The 26,506-nt window shown below is 37.5% G+C and overlaps 1 protein-coding gene and 1 long non-coding RNA gene across 3 annotated transcripts in view; both read right to left on the reverse strand.

Moving 5' to 3' along the window:
* Positions 1–26,506, reverse strand: part of nsfa (N-ethylmaleimide-sensitive factor a) — a 66,330-nt gene that overhangs the window by 23,988 nt on the left and 15,836 nt on the right. For both annotated transcript variants that reach the window (XM_038306494.1, XM_038306492.1), the window contains exons 2-9: positions 5,538–5,623; positions 3,898–3,997; positions 3,770–3,809; positions 3,371–3,537; positions 3,168–3,278; positions 1,106–1,181; positions 691–846; positions 233–432 (exon numbers count right to left, since the gene is read on the reverse strand). In XM_038306494.1, the coding sequence (XP_038162422.1) occupies positions 233–432; positions 691–846; positions 1,106–1,181; positions 3,168–3,278; positions 3,371–3,537; positions 3,770–3,809; positions 3,898–3,997; positions 5,538–5,623 (936 nt within the window). The remainder of the gene's footprint in view (positions 1–232; positions 433–690; positions 847–1,105; positions 1,182–3,167; positions 3,279–3,370; positions 3,538–3,769; positions 3,810–3,897; positions 3,998–5,537; positions 5,624–26,506) is intronic.
* On the reverse strand, positions 15,832–17,767 carry LOC119797429. The gene is made up of 4 exons (XR_005282587.1): positions 16,963–17,767; positions 16,813–16,876; positions 16,223–16,359; positions 15,832–15,925 (listed from the first exon to the last, which is right to left on the reverse strand). It is a non-coding gene; the product is annotated as an uncharacterized LOC119797429 (long non-coding RNA).

A 26,506-nucleotide genomic window follows, 5' to 3' on the forward strand; every position in this document is an offset into this window, starting at 1 on the left:
TTTTAAAATGTGTGAACTGAACTGTGAACTAGTTCACGTAGAAAGAGAACTTTCCCAACACTGCTGTTGTTGTTTGATCCCTGCTCCTTAAATGTACCCCCCTGCAGTGTTGGGGTCATATCTATACAAATTGACACTTAGAGATCCAACAAATACTGAAGAATGACATTGGCCTTATTTATGTGTACAGTAGGGACTGAATAGTGGATGAGAAGATAGAAAGTTCTCTCACCCTCTTCTGCTCCTCCTCTGCATCTGCAAATAGTTTGCGGATGTTGGCCTCAGACTCTCCCACGTACTTGTTGAGGATCTCTGGACCGTTGACCACCTTCGGCTCACGGGCGTTAAGCATCTTGCCAATCTGCCTGGCCATCAATGTTTTTCCACATCCTGGTGGCCCAAACAGCAAGATCCCCTTCACGTGTTTACAACCTGGACAGAAAAAAAGAAGCACAATAAGAAACCAAACAAAACTAGAGAAAAATAAAGGAAAATTCAGGTGTTTCAGAGGAAGAAATGAAAGGAAGAAAAAGGTTATGTGTTTTTAATAATCATATTACATTATATCACATATTCATTCCCAACTTCGTTCTCAAAGAAAACATGAAAACTTTTATTTTATTTTATCCCAAATGTCATTTATACTGTAATTACAGACATGAAAAGGAACAAAAATCAGCTGTGTCTTACCCATCTGCTCCACAATATCAGGCGGGAAAACCCTGGAAGCAAAAGCTCTGCGGAAAATGGCAGAGAACTCCTTGTCCAGACCTCCAATTCCCATTTTCTCAAAGTTCCAGTCAGGGTTAATGATTGTTTGCCGGGCCTCCTTGGTCTTTGCCTTACCTGTTTAAAAACCCAAATGTTATCATTTAATAATCTAAAACCTAAATTTTTAATCTAAAAAATATCATTACATTTTACAGTTTTTTGGCATTTCTATGTTTGCAGGCAGTAGGTAAATTTGGTTTGTTGTTATTGCCATCTTGAGAAGGAAGTAGACTCAGTGGTTGCCCATGTTACTAATGCTGCATCTGTCTTCTCTTTTATCAGATAGTTAACACAAGCCATTTATTTAGAGGGAAGGATTTCAAACAGATCGTACCAACTAGTGTGAGAGAAGAATTCTCTGCCTTTTCAAAAATGACCTGGCTGTTTCCCACCATTAGACCGACGTCGATCTGTCAGAGAAGTCAGAGTTAGTCACATTACTCAGTTGCAAAATTAGACATATTTTTTTATTTTTTTACACGCTTTGCAGTTATTACATTACATATATCAAATTCTGCTTTATAACCAAAATTCTGTTAAACATTAAGGGTAATTCTGACCACAAGGAAGTTAAATAATTGTCCACTAAATATGAATCAAATGTAAATAGGCAGAAAATCTCTAATAAAAAGGCTAAGGTCTGTATATTTTGTAAAGGTTGAATTTATTTAAGTTCACCCATCCATCCATCCATCCATCCATCCATCCATCCATCCATCCATCCATCCATCCATCCATCCATCCATCCATCCATCCATCCATCCATCCATCCATCCATCCATCCATCCATCTTCTCTCGCTTTTCAAAAAAGGGTTGCCCGCTAACCTTCAATCACCTATTTTACCATTTCACCAAAAAGCTGAGTCGGACCCTTGAAAACTGCGTACCCAGTGTCCCCCACCACTGCATATCTATAGATGGCGTCACGCTGGGTGAGCGTTGATGATATCATCAGTGCGACGGAAAGAAGGAAGTTAAATAATGGAGAGCAACATGGACCGGTGTTACTACCCAATCCGTCCCTGAAGCACAATGCGTACCATCAGCTCATTTGTGCAACCAGATATAGATCCGGGTTTCCATAAATAATGTAATTGAAGTAGTAAAATTACTTATTTCTATCCTTAATCCATTAAATATTATAATACACATCTTTAAAAATGTTTTATGACTTTTCTAAAACAATTTTGTTGCTCTTTACATTTTCTCCCTTAAACTGCTTGTCTGACATCATCATCGGACATACTCAGAGTAGCCTGGCAAAATATGAATAAACCATGTTTACCTACATTTTAGTTGTCTCTCCTTTAGGTTCCGCACTATATACCATAATGTTAAGACAAAATGAAGACATAAAACTAAAAAAAGACTAGATTCATGTTTAAATCCGAAAAAAAAAAAAGCCCGGGAATAGTGTAGGATTCCTATTTCTGGCACAGAGGGGCACAGAAAAGTGATAAAACAGAAAGGATTTTAAGGCATTTATTTTCTCAGGGAATACATTATTAACCTTTAATACATTATAGTTTAGTAAGCTTACTATTTTCAAGGAGGGAAAAACTTAATTTGAGTAGTAACAACGGGAGCAAGCTTCAGCATTCTTTATTATTTTGATCTTTTGTCTGTCTCAATCCATCTTACCAATGCTGCACCATGTTTAACGCATGTAAACAGAGTTGTTACGGCTTGTAGATCAGTGGCGACTCGCACAGTTTGTGAATGATGTCACGTAATTTAGCGGGTCTGTTGTTGTCAGTGCATGCCAATCAGAGCCTGGGAGATTGTAACATGGGTCGCTTGCTGAGTAGTTTGACCAGTGTAGACATGCTGTTACCACTGCCACTAAAGGCCGATTGTACCCGGGTTTTATCTGGTTTTTCAGGCAGTCTGAAAGCTGTATAAGTTTCCATTTAGATTATGTAAAATATGTAAATTATAGGAAAGCATTTAATTTTATATCTTGCTTACAGTTAAAGCTTGTTTACTAGCTGTATAATAAAGACATCTAATATATTTTAGGCGACCTTTGCAGGATAGTCCTAATGTCTCATTTATGCTCATAAATAAACCTCATATTCTACATAAAGATAGATTATTTAGATATAGAACTGAATATCTCTATAGACTCATATTCTAATAATTATAAAATGACTCAATCATATCTGGATCTTTCTACCTTTCCTAGTTAATTTCCATCTTGCTCTCTGGAGTTTACCCAGTTAAATCTAATAATGTGTCTCTGAGCAATCAGTTTATTCCCTGAATCATAAACTCTTATTACGGATGACTCACGCAGCTGTCTATCAGGGTCTAAATCAAAGTAGCACAGTTGTAATTTACATTATTTCTTACTCTCTTGTGCTGCATCTTTGAATTTCTACTCAAGATCAAGTACCTTTTGGGGCTTTTTTCCAATAGCTGGTTCCCCTTTCAGGATGCTGGCGTCCATTGCCTCTATATCCTTCACCATCACACCAAAAAGTTTGTCGCAGAAACTGAAAACTAACTGAATAATGGAGACAGGAAAAATAATGTTAAAAAACGTAATTATTAGAATTAGGTAGCGTGAAAAGAAAATAACAGCTATGGAATATCAACCTGCTGGGTGACAGAGAAGGCTTGGTTGTTGAATTGCTGGATAAACTCAGCGGCCATCTTGTCCGAGTCATAGGGAGAGGAGTCGGTGCTCTTCTTTTGCAGGAAGTCAATTTCGATTGTTATGGCGCCAATACACTGCTTGGACTTGTCAAAGTTGTAGTTGGACACTGATTGCGCCGAGAAACTATATTTAGTTATTTTTCATAATTTAAAGGTCTAGACATCAGTTGTCTCTCTTTAAATATTTTTATGTCTTTACTATCTATTTAAAGAAAAGCATATTGCAGCATTAACATTCTAAACATTCAGTCCTGGTATGAGTTAACATCCTAACATTGTGAATTGTTGTTTACTGTAACATCAGATAGTGATTGAGTCAAAAAGCAAGAAAGTGTTTACCTTCCACCTCTTGACCAATGGATAGACCAGCCCATTTCCTCTGCAAAAGAAGAAGAAAACTTATGATGTGAGCCTGAAGGATTGGTGTGTAGGGGTGTTTGGGGGTGTGTGTGTTTGCGTGTCTGTACCTGTGGCAGGCTGAAGGCGATGTTTGCAGGCGCTACAGTATGATGGGTCTTGACTGTAAACACATACTTGTGGTTTGGTGTAGTTTTCACCGTCACATGTCTGCAAAGAAAAGCAACAAACCCTGTTTAAGCTTTTTGGATGACTTTTATACAACACTAATGGGCCATTGAAGTCATCAACAATAGAGAGTATAAACAAATGAGTCAGAGAAAGTCTACTCTCTATTTATCTCATTCTTCAGATGGAAGGGGCTTGATGATCTGAACGCTAAAAATTTCATATAAGTTGTTTTTGTTGAAAGGCTTAGGTTAGGCTGATGAGTCAGCGCTGCAGAGCAGGTGATAAAAGATCAAATTAAAGTCCTCCTTCCTCTCTTTAATGTTGCTTTTTCACGTTTAAGATATACATCTTTTTAATTCCTCTCTCAAGCCATTGCTCAATCTCTGCCCTGTCCTAAATGTGCTCATGGCTTTACTCTCTTTGGGTTTAAGTGAACCCTGACCCAATGAGTTGTGGAAGGGGTGACCAAGCCCAGTCCTTTATCATGCAACTCTATCATATCAAGCTCTCTACTGTCATGCAACTTTTATATGCATCCCTGCTAAAACAAACAAATTAAGTAACTTAATTCCTCATCAGCCTTTCATGCAGCTCTGTAAGGACTTAATGAGATATTTGATTCAGATGTTGGAGAAAGGGAGCATCCAAAAGGTACATTTCATGTCCAATGCCTGTTGGTTTGTTTTTTGGGGCTATCTGTTAACTAATCTCTTCTCTACTCCACTCTGCTAACTAGAGTAAGCAGAAGCATCTGCCACTCTCCCAATCACCTGTGTTCTGGCTGTATTATCAGGTTTTCTAAATATGCATGGCAACATCTGTAGAGATGTCTGGTCTTTCTATATATTTTTCTTTCAGTGGCTTTTGGTTGATCAAACCAAAGCCTGTGCTTCTAAAGGGAAACCTAATCCTGGTGAAGAAATAACTTTGACACAACTATGGCGGTGAAGATTCTCAGTCATCCAGGTCATAGTCTTTCCTAAATAAGTTAAAAAACCAAGACGTTTCGCTTCTCATCCAGGAAGCTTTTTCAATTCAAAATGTCAGAAATAGCGTTGAGTTCGAGGTTTTATACAATAGCCCAACAAAGCCTTGTTTTTGTTTAGAAAAAATGCAAACAGGTCCACCCCTTTGGAATGGGGGTGGTTTGTCTACTTTTGTTAGTCTGCAATACCCCATACCTGTCTATGTCTCTGAAAGGGGTGTTGTTAAAGGGAATTGTTGGCCTGGCTAAATAGGCAAGGTCCTCTGTTCCCCTTTATAGGGGTTGGGATGTTTGTTTTTTAACTTTTGTTTTCATTTGATACAACTAGATAATACTACAATATCCGTAAATAGCTATAATCAAATTAGCTACTCATTCTTTTATTTACAAGTAAACAATCTCACAAAAAATCCTTCAATATAAATCATTATTATCTTAATCTGAATGGATCAGAAATTGCAAGTCTTATCTCTTTCCTTCAGGCGTCAGGATGATGGATATGTAAATACATAGATGGCTGTGTTTGGATGGATGAGACAATAGATGCATTGCTCTGCATTAGCAGTGACAAACACATAACTGATGACAACTCACTGTCCTGACTGCAGATCCTTCTCATTCACGACAGCACAGTTAGTCAGCGACAGCTCATCTGTCGGACATCGGGCAGCTTGCATGCTCTGAAAGAAGATGAAATATGGGCATTTTGAGATGTATTTCAAACAACAAAACACTGTTCTGGTAGTTATTTTTTTTTTCAAACTGATGTTGAACTGGAAAAAGCAACATTCTTCAGAATTGAAGTTCAAAATAGTTAAATGTACATGAGCTGGGATTGCATCTCCAACAGAATTGATCAGGAACGAGGGGAAATATTTCTCTTGGAGCCCTTCGCTCATAATTTAGGTAAAGAGCAAAATAAAAAAACAGAGTTGCATTTTCTGGAAACCCACATAGATTTTCATGGAGTATGAGAGAAAATGAGTCAGAGTATTAAAGGACTGAATTTCAAAGGAAGTCAGGTATTAACAGTGCTAACCTTTTAACACAACCAAAGGAAATTAAGTAGCTGAGATGTGATAACGCTGATGGTTTTATATGTGGTGCAATCACCCAATGGTCAGAAATAAGTATTGATATTTCATCTTTATGATAAAGTTAATGTATTTCAAACATTTGAAAGCATCTTTTACAGCACCTCTAACATTCCTCGGACTGATATTTCAGTCTCTCCTCTTAGATAGATATATATATCAATCGATCGGACTGGAAATAGTGGTAATGAAACCCTTTTCTCCCTGATCCAGTTTTCCAATGAGAGGCTATCAGATGTCAGCACTGAGAATGCTGACATTTTCTCGTTTTCACACAAATCAAAACCTCTTTAACGAGCAACAATGAATATCGCTGGAAAGAACTGCACCCACCACTGCAACCTGAGCGTTGCAAGCGGTAGCCATAGTAACAACAAGGCAACTATAAAACAGTGCCAAAGACAGTAAATCAGGCTCTGGTTAATGCTAATTTGTGAGATACCTAAAAGCAACAGATGTTATGACAACCCACATATATTATATATATTGTTTGACAAAGTAAACATTAGGTTGAGGTGACGCTTTGTAGTAACCTGCATAAGTGCACAAGTTACTGCATTACTAATGTTTGCTGACTTCTAATAACAAAACTAAGCAATGGAATGAAAAACATTGACGCATGAGTTAGTACCACTAAAATCTACTGAATTGGTACCAACATCCTTTTCTCATTAAACAAATAAGAGTCAAAAACGAAATTATTTACTAAAAATATGCACACATTTTTTGGTGCTGTTTAATCTGAGTTAAACCTTAAAGCATTTCTCACCCAGAAATCTAATTTGTTATATTAAAATGCATTTTAGTGTTAGGTTTGACATACGCTTGACTGGTTCAGACACATTCATGGCATGCACACTTTCGAAAATTTTGAACTACGTGGACCACTCTACCAGGAAAACATGGCGCCGAGGGACATCTCCTACCGAGTAGGGTCCACAAATATAAACATTTAGCTACTTTTTGAGTATCTGTCATAAACTCTTGGAAAGAAATTTCTGTCACTCTTGGAAAGATGTGAAGAGGTAGTGAACAAGCAGAAAACAACTGAGCTTTCTACTTTTTCATGTAGTGGGATTTTCTGTTTTCGGTTTGTGCTGTATTTTGGCCAGAATATTAGGTAGAGGAGGAAAAGCTGCCGTACAACGCTCCCGACCTTTACCAGGAACGTATATGAGTGAATCACAGCTGAACCTTTAGGCTTCAGTCTGAAAGTGAAAGTGACTTGGTTATTTTCTTCTTGCTGGCAGAAAAGTCCACAAAGAGCAATTTTGGTATTGCCATTCCTACTGGAACCGTGACATTAGCCCGCCTTGCTATAACCAGTCCTGTCTCTTTTCCACTAAAAGGGGCAATTCCAACAACTAGAGACTCACTTGCAGGCAGTTGAGTATGTAGATTTGCTCCTATTGCATAAAAGACGAAGAAAATGAACCACGGCTAACAGCTAATGTTGCTAAAGCTACATCCACAAAAAAGTAGATACACACACCTTACAATTCTGTGTTGGGGGGTAAACCTTTGTTTACCTCTTGAAAAAGTTCTGTGGTTGCACAGAAATATCTTGTAGTAAATTAAAGGTGTGCCGGTAAAGTTTAGGAAGAGCTAGAAGAAGAAAGGAAAGAAAATTCAGCTGTAGTCATTTTAACCTGTCATTTTTTGAAATTTGATTCTAGAAAGTGCAGACTGTGAGGATCAAACCGGGTACTTGCCCTGTTCTCAGAGCACAAGCGCACTACTCTAACCACTAGGCCAGCACCCCCCTACTGTATCTATGATTGAGATCAAACCAAAGAACATATAATAATGAAGCTTTAAATTTTTGCTATGTTGATACAAAAAACAATAATTTAAGATTCTTGTTACATACTTGGCATGAATTTAAATCTTAACAATATGACAGACTATTGAGTCTCAAGTGGTCAAGTAGATTTTAAAAGCATTCTCATTCTGATTACACAATTATGAAAATTTTAATCTGACTGTTTATTGGGCAGAAGTTCAGTTCTTTTATGCCTTTGGCCAGTTCTGAATCGCATGTCAAGATGTTAACCAGTTCAAAGCAAGTGAATGCCTTTTCAAGGTGCTGTTAGCTGACAATTTGACTGATTGTGGATGTGATCAAATAAAGTACAATCTTGATATAGAGAAGATATATTGTCTCACTGCCAGATGTCTTCACTTACAGTAAAGCCTTTCATTATTAATGTTCCGGAAGTCTGATTCGTGTCACTGCCTCCAGCAGCAGTGCTAGCGGATGGTCAGGAGTCACATAACATTGCTGTATTAACCTCATTTTTTTGCATGCAACAATCCATCACAAGCTGGCATCTGAACAAGGTCTGCCAAACCTCACAGGAGACAGTCAGGAGGAACTTAAACAGTCTTTGGATTAGTGTGTTTATCAAAAGCTTTTTCTTTTTAATATTTGTTTGACTAAAAGAACTGAAACTTAGAAAGTAGTGTGTTTAGGTGACAGGCAAAATATGAAGCAAACAACACCAGGACTTTTCCATACAGTGCCGTATAAAATGTTACCAGCCAATTCAGTTGTTGTGATCAAGTGTCGCTTGTGGTTTATTCGCGGTTGGCAAACATTTTAAATGTGCATGGATGCCACCTACCAGTAAGGATTGTGGAACAAAATGCCACTATTCTAGCTAATATATTTACCCGCATTACTTTCAATTCAATTCAATTCAGTTTATTTATATAGCGCCAAATTCACAACACATGTCATCTCAAGGCACTTTACAGTTCAACCAGATCATACAGTCAAATTGATACAAAGTTTTCTATCTAAGGAAAACCAGTTGATTGCATTGACTCATTGACTCAAATACAATCCCCCACACTAAGCATGCTTGTAGCGACAGTGGAGAGGAAAAACTCCCTTTTAACAGGAAGAAACCTCCAGCAGAACCAGGCTCAGTGTGAGCGGCCATCTGCCGAGGCCGACTGGGGTTCAAGGAGACAGAAGCAGAGATACAAAAAGCAGCTGTAAAAGGCGGCCCCGTCCAGGAAACACACAGCCAGGCAGACGAGCTCCAAGGCAGCTCCCATGCCAGAGGACGAAGAGAGCACATCCACTCAGTCACGGTCAGAGAAACAGGACCACACTGGAAAACAGGCCGATCTCCAACATCTATTAACAAGGGTGTTGATAGAAGCAGCACAGCTGATGTTTTTTTCCAGGATGACGTCACAGCCAAACAGGAACAGACGAGGCAAAGCTACTCTGAGGAAAAGCAGAGAGAGCAGAAGGTTAGAGATTGAACTAACAGATTCTGCAGAATAGGAGAACAGAGAGAGAATGAAGCAGAATGATGAAATGGGGGTCCCTATGTCCTCCAAAAGTCTAAGCCTATAGCAGCATAACTATAGAGATAGCTCAGGATAACCTGAGCCACCCTAACTATAAGCTTTATCAAAAATGAAAGTTTTAAGCCTAGCCTTAAAAGTAGACAGGGTGTCTGCCTCACGGACTAAAACTGGTAGTTGGTTCCACAGGAGAGGAGCCTGATAACTAAAAGATCTGCCTCCCATTCTACTTTTAGAAATTCTAGGAACCACTAGTAAACCTGCAGATTGAGAGCGAAGTGCTCTGTTAGGAACATAAGGAACAATCAGATCTCTGATATAAGATGGAGCTTGGCCATTTAAGGCTTTATATGTGAGAAGGAGGATTTTAAATTCTATTCTTGATTTAACAGGAAGCCAATGAAGAGAAGCCAGGATAGGAGAGATATGATCTCTCTTTTTCATTTTCATTAGAACTCTGGCTGCAGCATTTTGGATCAGCTGAAGGCTTTTAACTACAGTTTGTGGACTTCCTGATAGTAAAGAATTACAATAGTCCAGCCTTGAAGTAACAAATGCATGGACTAGTTTCTCAGCATCACCCCTGGACAGGATATTTCTAATTTTTGCAATGTTCCTCAGATGAAAGAAGGAAATTCTAGAAACCTCTTTGATATGGGATTTAAATGACAGGCCTGATCAAAAATAACACCAAGATTTTTTACTTTATTATCTGAAATCAGTTTAATCCCATCCAAATGAAGTGACTGGCTAATCAGTTTCTTTTTCAGAGAAAAAGAAACTTATATATCCTAAATATTATATCCTAAATATAATATTTAGGATATAAAGGATATACATCCTCTATCTTTATCTGAAATAACTACTATTTATCATTAATAATATCGTAATCGTTTATGTTTATTCATAATTTAATAAATAAAATCCTCCTTCTGTCAATAAAATTATCTACTTTACTTTGTATCTATAATATAATTAACCCATATCTTTTACCTTTATCTAATATAATCACTATTTATTATTAATAATATGTTAAACTTTTGTGTTCCAGATCCTCCTGTTCTTCCCTCCATCTTCAGTCGTGTTACAATCATTTCCAACCATTTTTTATCACACTTATCCCAAGTGGGATCACAAGGGGTGCTGGTGCCTATCTCCAGCTGTCAGTGGGTGAGAGGCTGGGTCCACCCTGGGCAGGTCATCAGTCCATCACAGGGCAACACAGAGACAAGGAGAACAAACGACTATTCACCCACACACTCACACCAAAAGAGAATTTAGAGAAGCCAATTAACCTAACAGTCATGTTTTTGAACTGTGGGAGAAAGTTGGAGTACCCAGAAAGAACCCATGCATACTCAGGGAGAACATGCGAACTCCATGCAGAAAGACCCCCGGCCGGGAATCGACCCTTGAACCTTCTTGCTGCAAGGCAGCAGTGCTACCCACTGCGCAGCCCGCAATTTTTCCAACTAACTTTTTTGCGTCTCAAAAACTTCTCAGCTCCTCAGGCAACAATTCCGATTTTCTCTGTCTTATGCTTGACTTGGTTGGTGCAGTTGATGACATAGGCTATGAGTAAATTTAGTTTCTCTATTGTTGGTGTGAAATTATCTTCTCTTTCTTCCTTATTTTGCTGTTCAACCAGATTCTGAGCTTGATTAATTTCTCCAGTCCTTTGTCCTTGAACTCTCTTCACTGCTTCTGTGTATCTTATATTTTTTGTTGTTTTAACATGTTTTTCCACTGCCTTTTTTTTCTCGACTCACATCTTCCATAGTTAACTCTGTGCTGGCCTCCACAGTTGCAGCACCTTTCTTCAGCTTCTTATCTTATCTTATTTTCTTATCACTGTTTTATTCCCTCCTACAACTTTTATCTCTATGACCTCTCGTTTGTCTAGGTGTTCAACATCCAAAGCATTGATATTTTTAGCTCCTCGTTATTGCCATTAATTACCAGCAAGTTTCCATCTCTCAATTCCTACACTAATATAACTTCCCCAATTTTCTTAATTTTTTCTCTGGAAATCAAAAGGGACTAAAATTACTCTCTTTTTCTTCAGCACTGAATATTCCTTTGCACAACTCTTCCTTCACCTGAACTGCTTACTTCTAATTCCGGTTTATTTCCTTCATTCTCAAACCACTCTTCTCCCCTTTTTGTTTTCTTTGTTCTTTTGGACCCAGTTACAGAACCTTGACTGCCTCTGAACTAAAGACCCTGGAAATCCCGCACAACCTGTCAGATTTGTGACCACTCAAAAGTCTGTCCCTGCAAACAAGTGGACGCCCCAATCCCCGAAGCCTCCTGCGTGTCTGACTGACCTGCCGTGGTTGAATCTTGGGTCCAAATCCAGTAAATTACACTTTCACTTCCTCTAACTCTCTCTTTCCTATTTGTAACTGTTGCCCAGCATTCCTCATACTCTTCCACCTGACTTGCCATTTCATTCCATTTACCAACCCGTAAAGCAAAAAATGTTTTTTTACAAACGACTCGTCAAATGCTGTCGATGCGGCGGTTCCCTACTTCCAGCACCTGTTATAAGCCGCCTTGCGCCTGTCTCCCCATCAAACCACCACTGCTGATGTAACCGGAATTACTCACCTCTGAAGACACACCCCTCCAGCGGAGATTTTAAAAGGGACAACTTCCTGTTCCGCTTACTGTTTGCTGGTAGCCAGCTCGGCTGCAAAAGTCAAGACGCTAAAACACTTCCCAGCTGAAGGCTACGTTAAATAGCAATCAAAACACTTCCAGAGAAGTCCCAAACCGAGTTGGACGCAGTGTTTTCTGAAGCGTGCTGCAGCAGACAGAGAAGAGCTAATCCAGCTCTGCTAAGCTAAATCTAACTGCCGAACACCAGGGCCCAGAATCGCTTTTCGTCGAAGGAACCGATAAAAGCTGCCAGACCCGTGACTGCCTTCGACAGAGACTGAGAGCAGCACAGAGAAGCTGCTGCTTGAATGCTAACCACTGTGTCAAAAAGGGAAAGGTTTTGCTGTCTTGGCTACTGTGAGTTATAAAACTAACCCCCTTGCCAAGTTACATCTTATTATTGCATCGGATTGATTCAAATCTCATTGAGAGCTGATGTTGAACGAACGCACTGGATTAAAAACAGGAACTGCAGAAAACCGAACCGAAGGCCTCCATTCCACCGAACCAAAACAGTAGCATCATCCTTCCCCCCTTTCCATGCTTAATAAGTGCTCTGCTTGGGTGAACTAGGTAGAATAAATAGTCGTGTTTGTGTTTAATTTGAAATAAGCTTTTTGATTCAACTGCTGATGGTTTTAAGAGTGGACCTGAATGCTAAGGTATGCTCACTGGGCATACTTAACGAGCCACATGTGCTGGAAGATACTGCTCTAATGAAATTGAAAAGGTGGGACAAAGACTGCAGTGCTGGCATGATTCCAGGATCAGCCTGGCCACACTGTAGCAAACAGAGGTGTGAAAGGAGGCACCTTACTCCAAACAGTAAACTCTTCTTTTGTCTTAAAACCTGCACTTTAGCTTCGGATAGTCATTTCATTTTGGTTTATGCTTGATATGATAATTTCTCTTTATATTTCATGTATTTTAGAGCAGTCTGACACATCAACTTGTAGCAAACTGTAAATGTGTAAACAGCCCAACAAACTTAGACTTAGACAGATTTTATTTGTCATTTTCTTTACACCAGTGTAAAACAAAAAGAAATTTCGTTTGGAACAGCTCTCTGGACAATTTCATCTGCAGTGCAGCCTTGAAAAATAGTTTTAAAACTATTAGAATTAGATCCACTGTGTTTCAAATATGAAAAAGAAAACTGGCTATAGAGGAGTAGCTTTAAACCATGAAAAATCCCTTTCTTATATTTATTTCACATATTTGCAGGAATTATGTTGATTATTTTCTGAAATTGAAATCATGTTAATTTGAAGAAGATGTAATTATAATGCTTTTATCATAAAAAGCATACATTTCTGATATTTAAGTTACGATCTAAGCAATTCTCTGACCTTTTTAAGTTAAAAATTGTTACAGCAGAAAAATATGAAATTAGGTACAAGGTATGTAAGGAATCCTCTAGATCTGGATGGAAGTGATACAATGAGGTTAAAGTTGCATTTGAGCTTTTTCCTTGATAAGAACAACATCTCCAAGTCCAGATATGTGTGAAATAGAAGCAGATGTAATGGTATTCTATAGAACAGCCTCTTCAGACGGGGGGTGAAGAAGCAGCGTCCTGGCTGCATGCGTGGAACGACTCTGGAAAACTTCAGGATGATCATCTCTTAAATCTCTGAGGACTTGTAGAACTGTAGACTAATCTCAATAAACAGGGGATTTCCTATTTTAATGTGATGGTTGAATACATTATATAATTGAAAATTTCCCTTAATTTATTGCACATTTAGAAATAATATATATAAAAAGTAGAAAAATATATTAAACCTATTGAAAAGCAATTGATTTGGGTAGGAGAACCCTCCTTTATTTTCTTTGATCCTCAGTGGTAACTGCTGCCTCAGATCATTCATGAATGAAATTCCAAAACTGCAGGACTGATAAAGGACATTTTTTTGAAGCTGGCAAAAGTTCTTGGTCAACCAGAACATTGCAAACCCAAAAGGGTTTAAAAAAAAAACAAAAAACAAAAAAACAGCTGGACTGCATTTCTTAGAGTTAAAGATAACTGGGGAAGCTATTCAGATAAAGAATCAGTCTCCAGCTATAAGAACTAAATTCAGGTGTTTTGCTTTTGAAACTTTCTGGACAATATTTAAAGCTTTTGTAGCTGTATTTTAATGGAACGGAATTAGAGCACTGGGGAATGATACAGGAAAATGTTTGATAACTCACATTTTGTCAAAATAGATATAAAATATCTCATTTAAATAGAACATTTATTCATAAATCAAACTGGACAGAAAAAAAAAACAATACACGTCAAACCAATCTGAAAGTATTCTGAAAGCAATCCATATCGGATAGCCTAGAAAAAAATTAGTGTAGCCTAGAAAGCTGTGATTGGAGCATCATAACATACTAGAGGTTATTTAAAACCTATGCCTGTGTGGCATGATCCAGTTTGAATCAGTTGCTATTTTCAGATGTATAACTGGAAAGCATTCATCTGTATGTAAAAAAAAAAAAAAAAAAAAAAAAAAAATATATATATATATATATATATATATATATATAAAAACTTGAAAATGTTGAAATAATTTTCAAACAAAACTGCTGTTATGTTGTTTTGTTTGTTGGTTGTTTTTTTTGCTATCTTCCTGATGCACTATTCAGTTTGGGCTGATCCACAATGATGTGCAGCCATTCTGATAAAAAGTGCATGAAATCGAAATAAAATCCACTCTCCATGGAGAACCCAATGTGTCTTGGGTACAATAATTCTCATTCGATTTCATTGTGTTCCCACCCTCAAATATAGGCCTTGAGATCGAGGGTAATGACCGAAACGACAAGATCAAGAATACAAGCGGCCGAAATGAGTTTTCTTCGCAGGGTGGAGTTTTCTTCGAGATCGGGTGATCGGGAGCTCGGAGTATAATCGTTGCTCCTCCCCTGCTGAAAAATAAATGTGCTAAGTGTACTAAAATTTAGCATACTTTTGTGTACTTGAAGGCACACTAATCATTACTATACTTTAAGTGTGTTTATGATTAGTTAACTTGAAGGATGCTATTTTGGAACAACTAATTTTGTACTAAATATATTTTAATTGTAATTAAATTGTGGACAAGCTCAACTTGAAGTGTATTTAGTGTACTTTGATGTGCTAAAGTGGAACAACTTAAAGTATATTTTGTATACTTTAAGTATATGAGTTTATATGTACTAATATATGCTTAATTAGTCAAATTAAAGTGCACTATGGTTGTATTATAACTACATTAAAAATGATTTGTTAGTGTCTTAAAAATATATAAGCTTTATACTTTTAATATACTCTTACTGTGGTAATAATATGCTTAATTATACTGTTGGCTTATTCCAATTACTAAAAAAGCATACTTTGCAGTTAATAGTAAATATACTTTATCATTACATTGCTATACTACTTTCTACCTTGCACATTCTTGCAAATGTATTAACAGTATACTAAATGCTGAAAGACTTGTGGATATACTTCCGTGCAGATGAAAAAATATACTTTAATGTATTTGAAACATGTCCAAATTATAGTACATTACAAATAATATAACTTGTACTATCTCAGAATGTATAAACATTTACATATCGACGTTAACCATTTTCATTATAAAACTTACAACACATTTTCAAATATTGGTACTTTAGTACACTTTGTAGAAATATGTCAATTTCAGGCAGCAGACCTAAACATTACAAATAAACTTTAAAGAACGCAGAGGAATACTGAACAATGAAAAACAACATTCCTTATTATTGCACCCCTAAACCCTCCCACCATACAAAAACACGCCCACCACACATTATTTTCCTTTTTTTGGCTGAACTGCTCATTGTTACATTTTCGTCTGATGGCCGTGCGCACATCAGAGACACTTGTCTACGGAAACTCCAGAAGAACAGCGTCTGTTAACCAAACAGAGAGATACTGTAAATTCATAGTATTTTTGAGCAGTACATCAGAAAAGTCTGACAAATTGTATCAGTATGATATACCAGGGTCCATAAGTGCACCAGAAAAAAAAATTGTCCATTTCAGTTGAATTTAAATAAATCTGATGCATCAAGTGGTTTTATCAGATCTGATCAAAAAAATTAAACAAAGTAACAACAAAAATTGTCAGAGATCTCAGAAAAGAAAAAAATTATGAATCCGCAGAAAGAAAGGGAAGAAAAATCCTTAAGTTTCCTTGTTTTTCCTACCACCCTCCAGGGAACCGGATGGCATTCAAATTGGGAACATCCTGCATCAACATCTCTGGTGGAGTCTAGTCCAGTCCATACAATGAACTGCTCAGCTGTAACAGCAGATTCTGCAACTATGTAAAAAAAAAAACAGCCTGCACACAAATGTGCAGAGCAATTACTTCAATTGGAAAATAAATCATGTAATCACCATAATATAAATTGGTTTTTACCACATTTATACAGACAAAAATATAAAGTAAAATTATCAATTTACATGTGGTTCACTGTCTAAGAAATCATTATGGTCAGTAGTCAATACTTGTATCTGGAAAAAACAATCCAGGACACCTATGAAGGGTTAATTTTACGTTAACCCCTTGTGGGGGTTTTACAGCAACATCACACAAGATGTAGCTAGCTTGAAAGTGCATTTTCTTTTTTAGAAGAGCACATGGGGGGTGTGTTAGCCTCCTTCTCACTGTGCTAATGCATTCAATAAATCAAAAGAGCTAGTAAAATTACATATATTACAAAACATTATATCCTGACTGGTTTTACATCTCAAAAAATATATATATTTCATTCACAGGTTCATGTGAACTCACCAGGATATTCTTCAACACAATAATACAGCAAATCTTCCTGCTCAACCGATTACATCTCCTGTTTCTACAATACAAATATAATAATCAAAATCGCGTTTTATACAGATATCTTAAGATTTCAAAACCAAATGGGAATGTTTTGAAAGTTACCTCTCTCCATGCAGACCAAGGCCTTAAAAGAAAAGCACGCTAGCTCTGAGCAGGGAGGAGCCGTGACTAACTGCTGTGCAGGTGTGGTGCATTCAAAGTCTATGGGAATTCTGATATCAGTACTGAACCAAAAACTCCCCAAGACTAAAATTCTTGGGGAGCTACTACTTTACAGACATCAAGGCCAAACAACCTCCACATATCACTCCTATATGCATGAAGTGCTGTCAGCGACTTTTAAATATGTGCACTCACCAATTGGTCTTGTTTGCAGTAGCCCTGCTTTGATCCATTAAACAATACTAATGAAATGTTCTTTTTTGAACACTTGAGACAATTGTAATGTGTTAAGTTTATTTCTTTTGCATTTGGCCAGTATTAACTTTTCTGTTGCAATGTGGGTTATGCTATTTGTTAGATCATAATGTAGCACTGCACCAGCTTTAAACCACTTGCTTTTCAGCAGAACACACATTTTTGTGCACCTGTACTTTTGAAGTGAACATTTAGTGTTTTGTTCAATGTGGTTTTGTGTGTAAGATGTATTGTATCATATTTCTTTTTCAAAACTTATTAAACATTACATAACAACTGCAATAATTGCTATCTGTGTACTTTACACACAGCACAAAATTGCATAATAGGGTTTAAGTGCATTTTTGTAGTTATACTATTGAACACTTTCCAAAAGAATTACCTGAAGTACAAGCGTATATAACTTCACTTCATAATTAGATTCAAATGTAACTTAAAATGCACTCAAACTTAATATTACAGTGTCGATATTAAAATGTGTACTTTTAAAATATGCTTTCAATGTACGTTACAATGACAACTTTGAGCATACAATTTAAAATATAGCAAAAATATATGTAAAAACAAATTTAAAATAAGTACACTTTAGAAATTACACATAACTTTCACTTAAAGTATACTTTTTTAATAATATATTTCTATAAAGTGTAACATAGTGTAATTATGTTAAAGTGTGTTAAAAGTATTAGCATGAAAGCGTAATGTTAGTATACTTTTTATATATTTACAAAAAGTACAATTTGTCTAAGTACATTTTCAGTAAACTATAGGAAATATGAATATACTTGAAATACAATAAAGCACATTTTTTTTTTACCAGGGTCCACATCGAAAAGGAGCCAGCTGATCTTTTCCTCATGTCTCCTGGTTGCCTCCCTGTTTCAGGCATACCCTATTGGGAGGAGGCCTAATGGAAGCCCCAGGACACGCTGGAGGGACTATGTCTCTGAGCTGGTCTAGTGTAGGGATGGGAATCGAAAACCGGTTCCTGTTAAGAACCGGTTCCGTATTTTCCGATTCCATGGCATCGTTTGGCAGCTCGCTGAACGATTCTTTTTTCGATTCCCGCAGCACCAGAGCCGAGAGCGCCGGCTCTGGCGAGCACGACTTACGTCACGTTTTTTACGTAAGTTACGCAACTTACGCAAGTTACGCAAGTTGGAAGAACTATTCGAGGAGGAAGACAACGAGCTGCGGTCACTTTGTGAATCAAAGCCCCGTCTTTCCTTAGCCCAGAGGGTGGATCAGGAAATCCAGCTCTATAAAAGCTTGCCCTCCATCCCCTGCAGGGATAGCGGCACACTGTGGTGGTGGAACAAGCAAGATACGCTGCCCTTGCTATCTGGACTGGCTGAAAACTACCTCTGTGTGCAGGCTTCCTCCACCCGATCTGAGAGGGTGTTCTCCACGGCTGGAGACACCATAAGCCCTGAAAGATCCTGTATCCTTCCAGAAAAAGCAGATATGCTCATCTTTCTGCAAAAGAACTGTTAATTTTCCCTACTACTGTTTTATAATTAGTATTTTTTGTTATTTAAAATAGGTTATTATCCCATCATTTGTTATTAGACATTGTTGGTTATTAAGTTTGTTCTTGTATTCATTTTTCATTTAAACACAGATGTTACTCCAGTTTCACATTTCCTGTGGACATCTTGATCTTTTTGAGTTTGTAAGATTGTGCAATAGTTAAGTAAACAAAGTTGATTCTGATAATCAAACTGTTTGTTCTCTTTTTTCCCCAAATTGGAATCGAAAAAAGAATCGATAAAGAATCGAATCGTTTCATAGAATCGAAAAGGGAATCGGAATCGTGAAAATCTTTTCAATTCCCAACCCTAGTCTAGTGTCGCCTCGGGGTCCCCTCCAGAAGTGGAGGAAGTGCGTGTGGATCTGGAAGTCTGGGAATCACTGTTTAGGCTGCTGCCTCCGCTTAAAGCGGAAGAAAATAGAATGTGTTTGTAGTTTTTAGACAAAAATATATATTTATCCGAAATCTGATTCAGCAGGTCATACTAATAGAAAAAATTAGAAATGAGTATCAGTCAGGAAGATGTTGATCAGGGAATCTTTATTTTTAAACAGAAGTCGTTAGAGAACCTTGAAATTTTACTTAAATTGCACCACCTCAGCCAATTTGTTTTGTTTTACTTCAGAAAAGTAGAAAGTAGTCACCAAATAAATTACTCAACAAAGGGTAAAAAAGTACTTGGAAAATGGCTACAGAAGTACAGAGTAATTGTTTTTTCAGAATAAACTTATGAAAACAGTTGGTGCTGAAGGTAATGCATATATGTTAGTAAAGAATAAAGAACTTCAGGCTTCAGTATCTACTATTTACTGCACATTAACCTGTTTTCTGAATAGATCTAGTTACCCCTGGTAGGTAGAGTAACCAGAAATTAGTCATATTCTCACAAGAATATCACTTATGTAAAGATGAAAATATGGTACAGCACAACTACCTTTAGGTATTTTCATTATCAAGCACCAGTAAACTTGGCTGAGCTCTACTGGAATAAAATGGTATCCCTGGGTGGAATCAACTTCAGGGACTTCCGATGCTGCAGAGCAGCTGATTAATGAATGCTAATGAGAACGTGTTTTTCCGTTCAGTCAGCGTTTGAGGCCGATTGAGTTGGAGGTATCTCACAGTGTAAGCTTTGCAACAACATGTCAATTTTTTCCGAGTTGCATCTAGACTTCAGGGAGAAGCTTTAAAGCAGAGGTGCTCGCACACTGTTCATTTACCTCTCCGGTCAGAGAGGAAATAACACACAACATATACAGTGCAAAAAAAGATTTGCCCTTTAAGGACCTTTAAATGCTTTAGATTATCACCGGTGGTTACCACTGGTGGTTTTACATGTTGTTCCCATTTCCTGTTGTAGTAATTTTGCTAAGCTCAACACTCCTGGGAAGGTTCACCAATTTTTTATTTTCTCCACATGCATTTCTGATGCGACTCAGGTGAAATAATCTGTCTGTCTGTCTGTCTTCCTAAAGAAACTGTTCCTCAGTTTCGTTAGGATGATGATTCCATGATGTGTTCAATTTTAAGACTCCCAGACTGTTAAGCTCTGGCAGTAACAAGGCCTTGTTGTAGGTGGTGAATGGTCCCAAGAATATAGGTAAGTTCATGCAATTAGGATTGTCCTTGTATAAAATGATCTAAAGCATTTAGATAAGACAGAAATATATCTATAAAGAGGCAAATGCCTTTCCACAGCTCTGATGGCAGCAGCCTGCTTTGACATATCCATACATACCTTATAAAATATTACGACCTGGTCGGAACCAGCGTAGGCAAGCAGAGAAGAAGGACAGAAGACAGAGTTTGAGACAGGAGGGGATTTGAAGCAGCAAGCTGCAGGAGCTGAGCTATGGAACCTTAATTGCTGCAAATCGTGAGTTTATGCTGCATTGACACATGGGAAATGAAGAAGCACATGCTGCACACACTCATCTAAAGCAGTCTGCATGCAGACCAGAGAAGGGGTTTGCTTGATTGTCTTTTTTCTGTAAGTTGTTTCTTTCAGTTGTCGTAACAAAGGAATCTTATGAACTGAACTCCAAATCTGGAGGCTTTTACCCAAACAAAATCCAATATCCAACATTTCCACATATAAAAAGCATAATGAGAGTCATACCTCCCTGCTTACATGGTTAATGAGTGAAAATGAAAAAAAAACATCAAGTTGCTCAATGCAGGAAATTAATCTGTCCAATCAAATATTCTTAAATTATTCTCCGACAGTTAAGAGTCAATAATCAATAGATATAATCAACAGATAATTCTCCTTCTGTAGGTGGTTCATTGATTAGTCTACACCCTGATAATAGAGAAGAGATTATATGAATGTGTTTATTATATGTTCTCTACCACAAACAGAATTATTTGAGTCTGAGTTCATTCTGAAAGCTCTTTCAAGTCACGATGGCCAGAAGACAAATGCAACTGGACAGCTTCAAGAGACACAAGATCATTGAAAATCTAATTATACTTAGATTTTCTATCAGCTCAAAGTTTGGTTTAAACTACTTTATTTGGTCAAAAGACTAATAAGATATGACTAAATTGTGAATTGTTTGGTAATCAAAATCAGTCAATTAACAGACAAGTGATTATAAGATTAAAAAAAGGTTTAAGAAATCACCCATTACTCAATTCTACCAGGCAGACAGCATCACTCCGCAGCGTAAAAGCTGTAATTGAAAAATGTTGATTGTTGTTGTGCATTAAGAGGTCCTCTTCTTTGCTGCATGAACAAATCTCCATACTTGTTTTCATCAGAAACAGACCGCAGATTTCCCATTTCCACTGATCGGTCATTATTTTCACAGAAGTATTTAGGATTCTTTAGACAAAATGTAGCTTTTGATTTCACTGAAAATGACTTGACCAGCTGCACTCACTTAGCATTAATTTGCTTCATTACTTGTATTAATCTCTTTGGAATTTTTGATTCAGTGTAGAATCAATTTAGAAAGACAATATATTCTAAAGCCATTTTTGCTAGTGTCTTTCATAAAGACATAAAGGCAACCTGCCCGAACTAATGGAAAGCATTTCATAATTTCTTTCTGTTTTTAAACATACTGCTCACCTTTCTTCTGATTCAATAACTTCAGCATCTTTTGGTTAAATATTTACAGAGGTGTCAAGTAATAAAGTACAATTACTTCATTACTGTACTTAAGTACACTTTTTATGTACCTATACTTTACTCCATTACTTATTTTTCTTCCTACTTCTGATGTGTACTAATTACATTTTCACACAAGTATCTGTACTTATATTCCTTAAATGTTTAAAACAAACGTTACTCGTTACTCTTGGCTTCGGTTTAATGTTTATAAATATCTATTTCATGTCATGTACGCCAGCCAATGCAGATCATTGGCGCCATCCACAACTAGTGAAAACTAGTGTAACTGGATGAGTCATATAAGGCAAACACTTATTGGTTAGCTTCTCGTCAAATTAGTGCTGATGCCAAAGGAAATCATAAGAATTGTCTATGCCATGCTACAATGTCAGATTCAGAAAAAGATGTCGAAATGTCTGAAAGGTCAGACACAGGCGAGAGCGTATCGGGACATGGAGACGCAGACCAGCAAGACCTCCCTCATCCTTGGCTTTTTTGAAAATGGTTGAGTTTTTAGAAACAGTTGAAAAACTGAGCTTTCAATTCATATAGTGGCCTCTGGCTGTTTTTTTAAAGGATACTTTATACTTTTATACTTTCTTTTTCACTTCTACTTGAGTAAAGAGGTCAATTTGATTCTTCAACTTTTACCAGAGTGTTTTTAAACTGCAGTATACATATATGTATACACGTATATACTTCTACTTAAGTAACAAAGGTGTGTACTTTTCTGACCACTGAATATTTATGATTGAGTTAACTAACTTCATCCCTCATTTTAGGCACTACATGATGTTGATATGAAATCAATCTTAAATGTAAAGTTTTTATAGGAAAATACCATTTATTATCCAAACCTTTATGTAACACTATTTAAAACTCACCTTTTCTCTCCACATTCTGTTTGCATATTGAACACTGGCCCAGCTGTCTGTTTATGAGCCTTCATTTTGTTAAGAACTGGGTTTCAGTTCCTCCTTTTGGCTTTTTATTTGATTGCCTGCTGCTTTCACCTTCATCCACTAGATCGCGACTAGAGGCTGCACCTGGAGGGACACGCCCATTGGCTCTTTTTGCGCACCTGTTACTCCTCACCTACTGATCCTGGAGCTTTAAGAGAAAGCAGACAGCAGCAAGTCGTTGCCTGAGTGTTTGCCAATCTTGTTCTGGTTTTATTGATTCTATCTCCTGAGGACGCCATGGATTGTTACCCACTGGTTGTCTGAGTTTCTCCATCAACTGCTCAGTTTGATCACTAGCAGTTGTTGGATTTTCCATCTGGCAGTCGGATTGCTCCTCTTTCCTCCTCCAAGCCTGAATAACCTGTTGGCCCTCCACCGCAAATCTCCAAGTTATCAACCTGAACTCACTCAGTCGAAACGTCTTTCTGGAACCTGGACAATAAACCACATCCCCCTTTCTTCTGGATGAAGGAAGACTTCAAGCTAAGTAAGATCAGTTTTTCAAACTTCTCTCAAGGATCATATTGCCTACAAGCTCAAAATCATCCTCTCCCCTTTTCTTCTCAGCAGTGTGCAGATGACACCGTGTGGCCCCCCTCCAAGGAACCATGCCATTTACTGTACGATTTCAACTGTTAAAATAAATTTCATTTATCTGATTACCTTTTCTCCTGTTGTTCTGCATGTGGGTTAAGAAACTGAAAACCAGCATGACACATTAACTGTGCTGCCCTGGTTTAAAAGCGCTTCCTTCATTTCAACAAAAATCATTATCTCTTCAGAGAATTCCCATGCGACCCATTCACATTTCCTCTACCACCTCTAAATTTTTCCTAATGAAACAATAATATCCGCGCATGAGTTTCCCTCCCATTAAGTTTTCAATTAATCTTTTCTAAACTAGAAAAACTGCAGCATGTAAGAGCTCCCTGTTATTTAGTCTCCATCGTTGCTGCATCTACTTTGAAGCTGTGTTAATCTTCAGAGATAGGGAGTGGCTTTTCTGGATCACCCGCATCTCATTCTAAATATTGTTCTACTTTCAGCTCCCCTGTTTAATTATTCATCCCAAGGCCTGAGCCAGTGTATCAGATGTCTGTGCTGCCAATAAATTGGTGCTGCTGTCATAAATCCAATGGTGGGAGATGGAGAAAAATGGCATCTGCTGTTGCCTGTAGGGCCATTTTATACCATACCTTAACACAGTGCTTCTCAACCTGGGGGTGCACGTGTGACCCTGGGGAACAGCCTTTTTTTTTTTTTTGGCCGTACTAGTATAAAGTGTAATTGCGCATCCACTACAGTAGGTGGCAATGGCGCTCTCATTGTTACTTCTGTCATGTTTGCAACAGTGCTACATTTTACGACTAAGAAGACAACAGGGCCCTGATCGAATTCATAGGATGCATCCTTAGAAGGCCAGATTCGAAGGACGATTACGTCATAGTGATGCGCCGAGGTCTGGTTGGATTCCAAGACTCCTTGTTATGCAGCCTTAAAATGCGTCCTTCTTTTTGCCCGATTTGAAGGATGCGTCCGATGTATCCTCGGTATCCTTGGATTCATTGTGAGACCAAGCAAGCCAGCTGCTCCGTTATCAGAGTAAAAGGTTACTTGGCTCCGAACAGTGGTGAAAATTGGAAGTGCAGTTTGATGTGATACAAGTATGTGAATAGTTCCAACTGAAATGAATGAAGATTGTTGTTTTTATGGTTAGTGAGTTAGATATGTGATGGTAATGTTTGGTTTATCTAAAGGTTTTTATCTGTTGCTGTGTAAATGGGTTTGGCTGTAATTTAAGGACAGATTCTAATATATCTGCAGTGTGGGGACTATTAATCTGATAGGATTTTTATTTTTTTATTCCTGTTTTGCACAATATGCTTAACCAAGTATTTTTGTTGTTGAATATGAGAGATTGTACAGATATAGTTTTTATGCATACATTGTTTAGATGTATATATATATGTTTCTACCCCTTTTATAGAATAGAATAGAAAATCCCTTTATAGTCCCACAATGGGGAAATTTACAGAACTTTTAACTTTTATTACTTACATTTGAACACCAGTATCTGTACTTTTTAGCTCTTATTTTCTCCAACATTAATATTTATTGATTACAACTTGATTTAGTGGCTGCAAAAACATTGTGAAAAGATCAAGAACAAGAAGAATCTGTCCAGTTGGAGCCTAGTTATAGATAAAAACTGATAGCAAAATGGATGAAGACGGGGGCTGGGAAACTGTGCAGTTCCTGCTTTGACCCTTTTAGACAGGGCAAGATGAATGAGGTGTTTGGCTCTGAAACTCTTGAAGTAAGCTATTTGGTAATACTTCAGCTACAGAAAACAAATGCCAGTTGCTTGGAGGAACAACGTTTGGACAGCGACAGCAAGAGGAAGGGACACGGCTGATCTGTGGGTACATCACCCAGCTCTATTTGATGAATTCAAGGTAAAGAAACAAAGCTTCAATGTCAGGCTTTCATACTGAGGCAGACCACACTGTGACTACCATGATCCAGAGCATTCTGGAATTACTGGAGGGTTTATTTGATTTGTTTTAAATTAAAGGTGAACGTATTGGATTCCTTTGTTGCTAGAGCTTAGCAATATATGCACACTTCATTTTACTCATTTCTGTTGCTTCTTTGCCCATGATGTATATAGAGGTACCAAAAATCCTTGAAGGAGATTAAGACTCAATGACACCTGTGATCTAAAATCAGCTTCCACCTACAGTTAATTTTAACTATGGCTACAGAGAAGCTCAGCTCATAATTCAACAGGCATTTTTTTCTTCTTTCTTTATTCAGAAATTTCCCAAATAGAGCTGTGATCATAATGCCATCATACCATAGAACTGTGATATTTTTGCTTAAAGTTATACTGCTCGAATTTTATACTGGCCGATGGTCTTAGACTTAAATCCTGACCAAGAGACCTTTGTTGTGTGTCACACCCTCTTCTCTTTCCCCTCATGTCCTGTCTAGTAAATGTCTAAACAGGAAATGTGCCACTAAAGCAAAAAAAGAAAGGAAAAAGAATATGCAAAGACTTTTAGGGAGCAGAATAGTTAAATTACATGAAAAATTGGATCTAAGAATCCTTTTCTCTAACGATGTAGCATATTGAGACAGAAACCTGTTAATCTGAATTAATGTCACAGATCTATTTATCTCACTCATGTTTGTCGAGCTCTGGCTAAAACCTCTTTAACGCTGGGTTTGTAATGTGGCGAAATTAGGAATTTAACGTCTAAGAAACTGGATGCCTTGTCTTAATTAAGAGCTTGGCTGTTTGACTTGGTCCATTAGAAGAAAACAGATTCAAACAAATAAATATTTGCATCAGGAAACTATAAATTTTAGATGAATATTTAAATGTTTTAGGGTTTATACATAACTATGTAACAATTAGGAAGTTGCAGCTGCAAATTGACTCTGTGGGGATACCAATCTTCCTGGCATCTCAGTTAAAACCAGGTATATTTATGTGGCATCAGCTCTCTCCGAGTACATAATGTGATTGCATGAGCTAACCAAATGCTGTTCACTTTAAGACAAATCACGCTAAGTCATTTTCTCTAAAGTGAACTTACAAAATTGCAACTGGCA

Source organism: Cyprinodon tularosa, unplaced genomic scaffold (assembly GCF_016077235.1).
Source record: "Cyprinodon tularosa strain WSP-4 unplaced genomic scaffold, ASM1607723v1 ctg582, whole genome shotgun sequence".
NCBI lineage: Eukaryota > Metazoa > Chordata > Actinopteri > Cyprinodontiformes > Cyprinodontidae > Cyprinodon > Cyprinodon tularosa.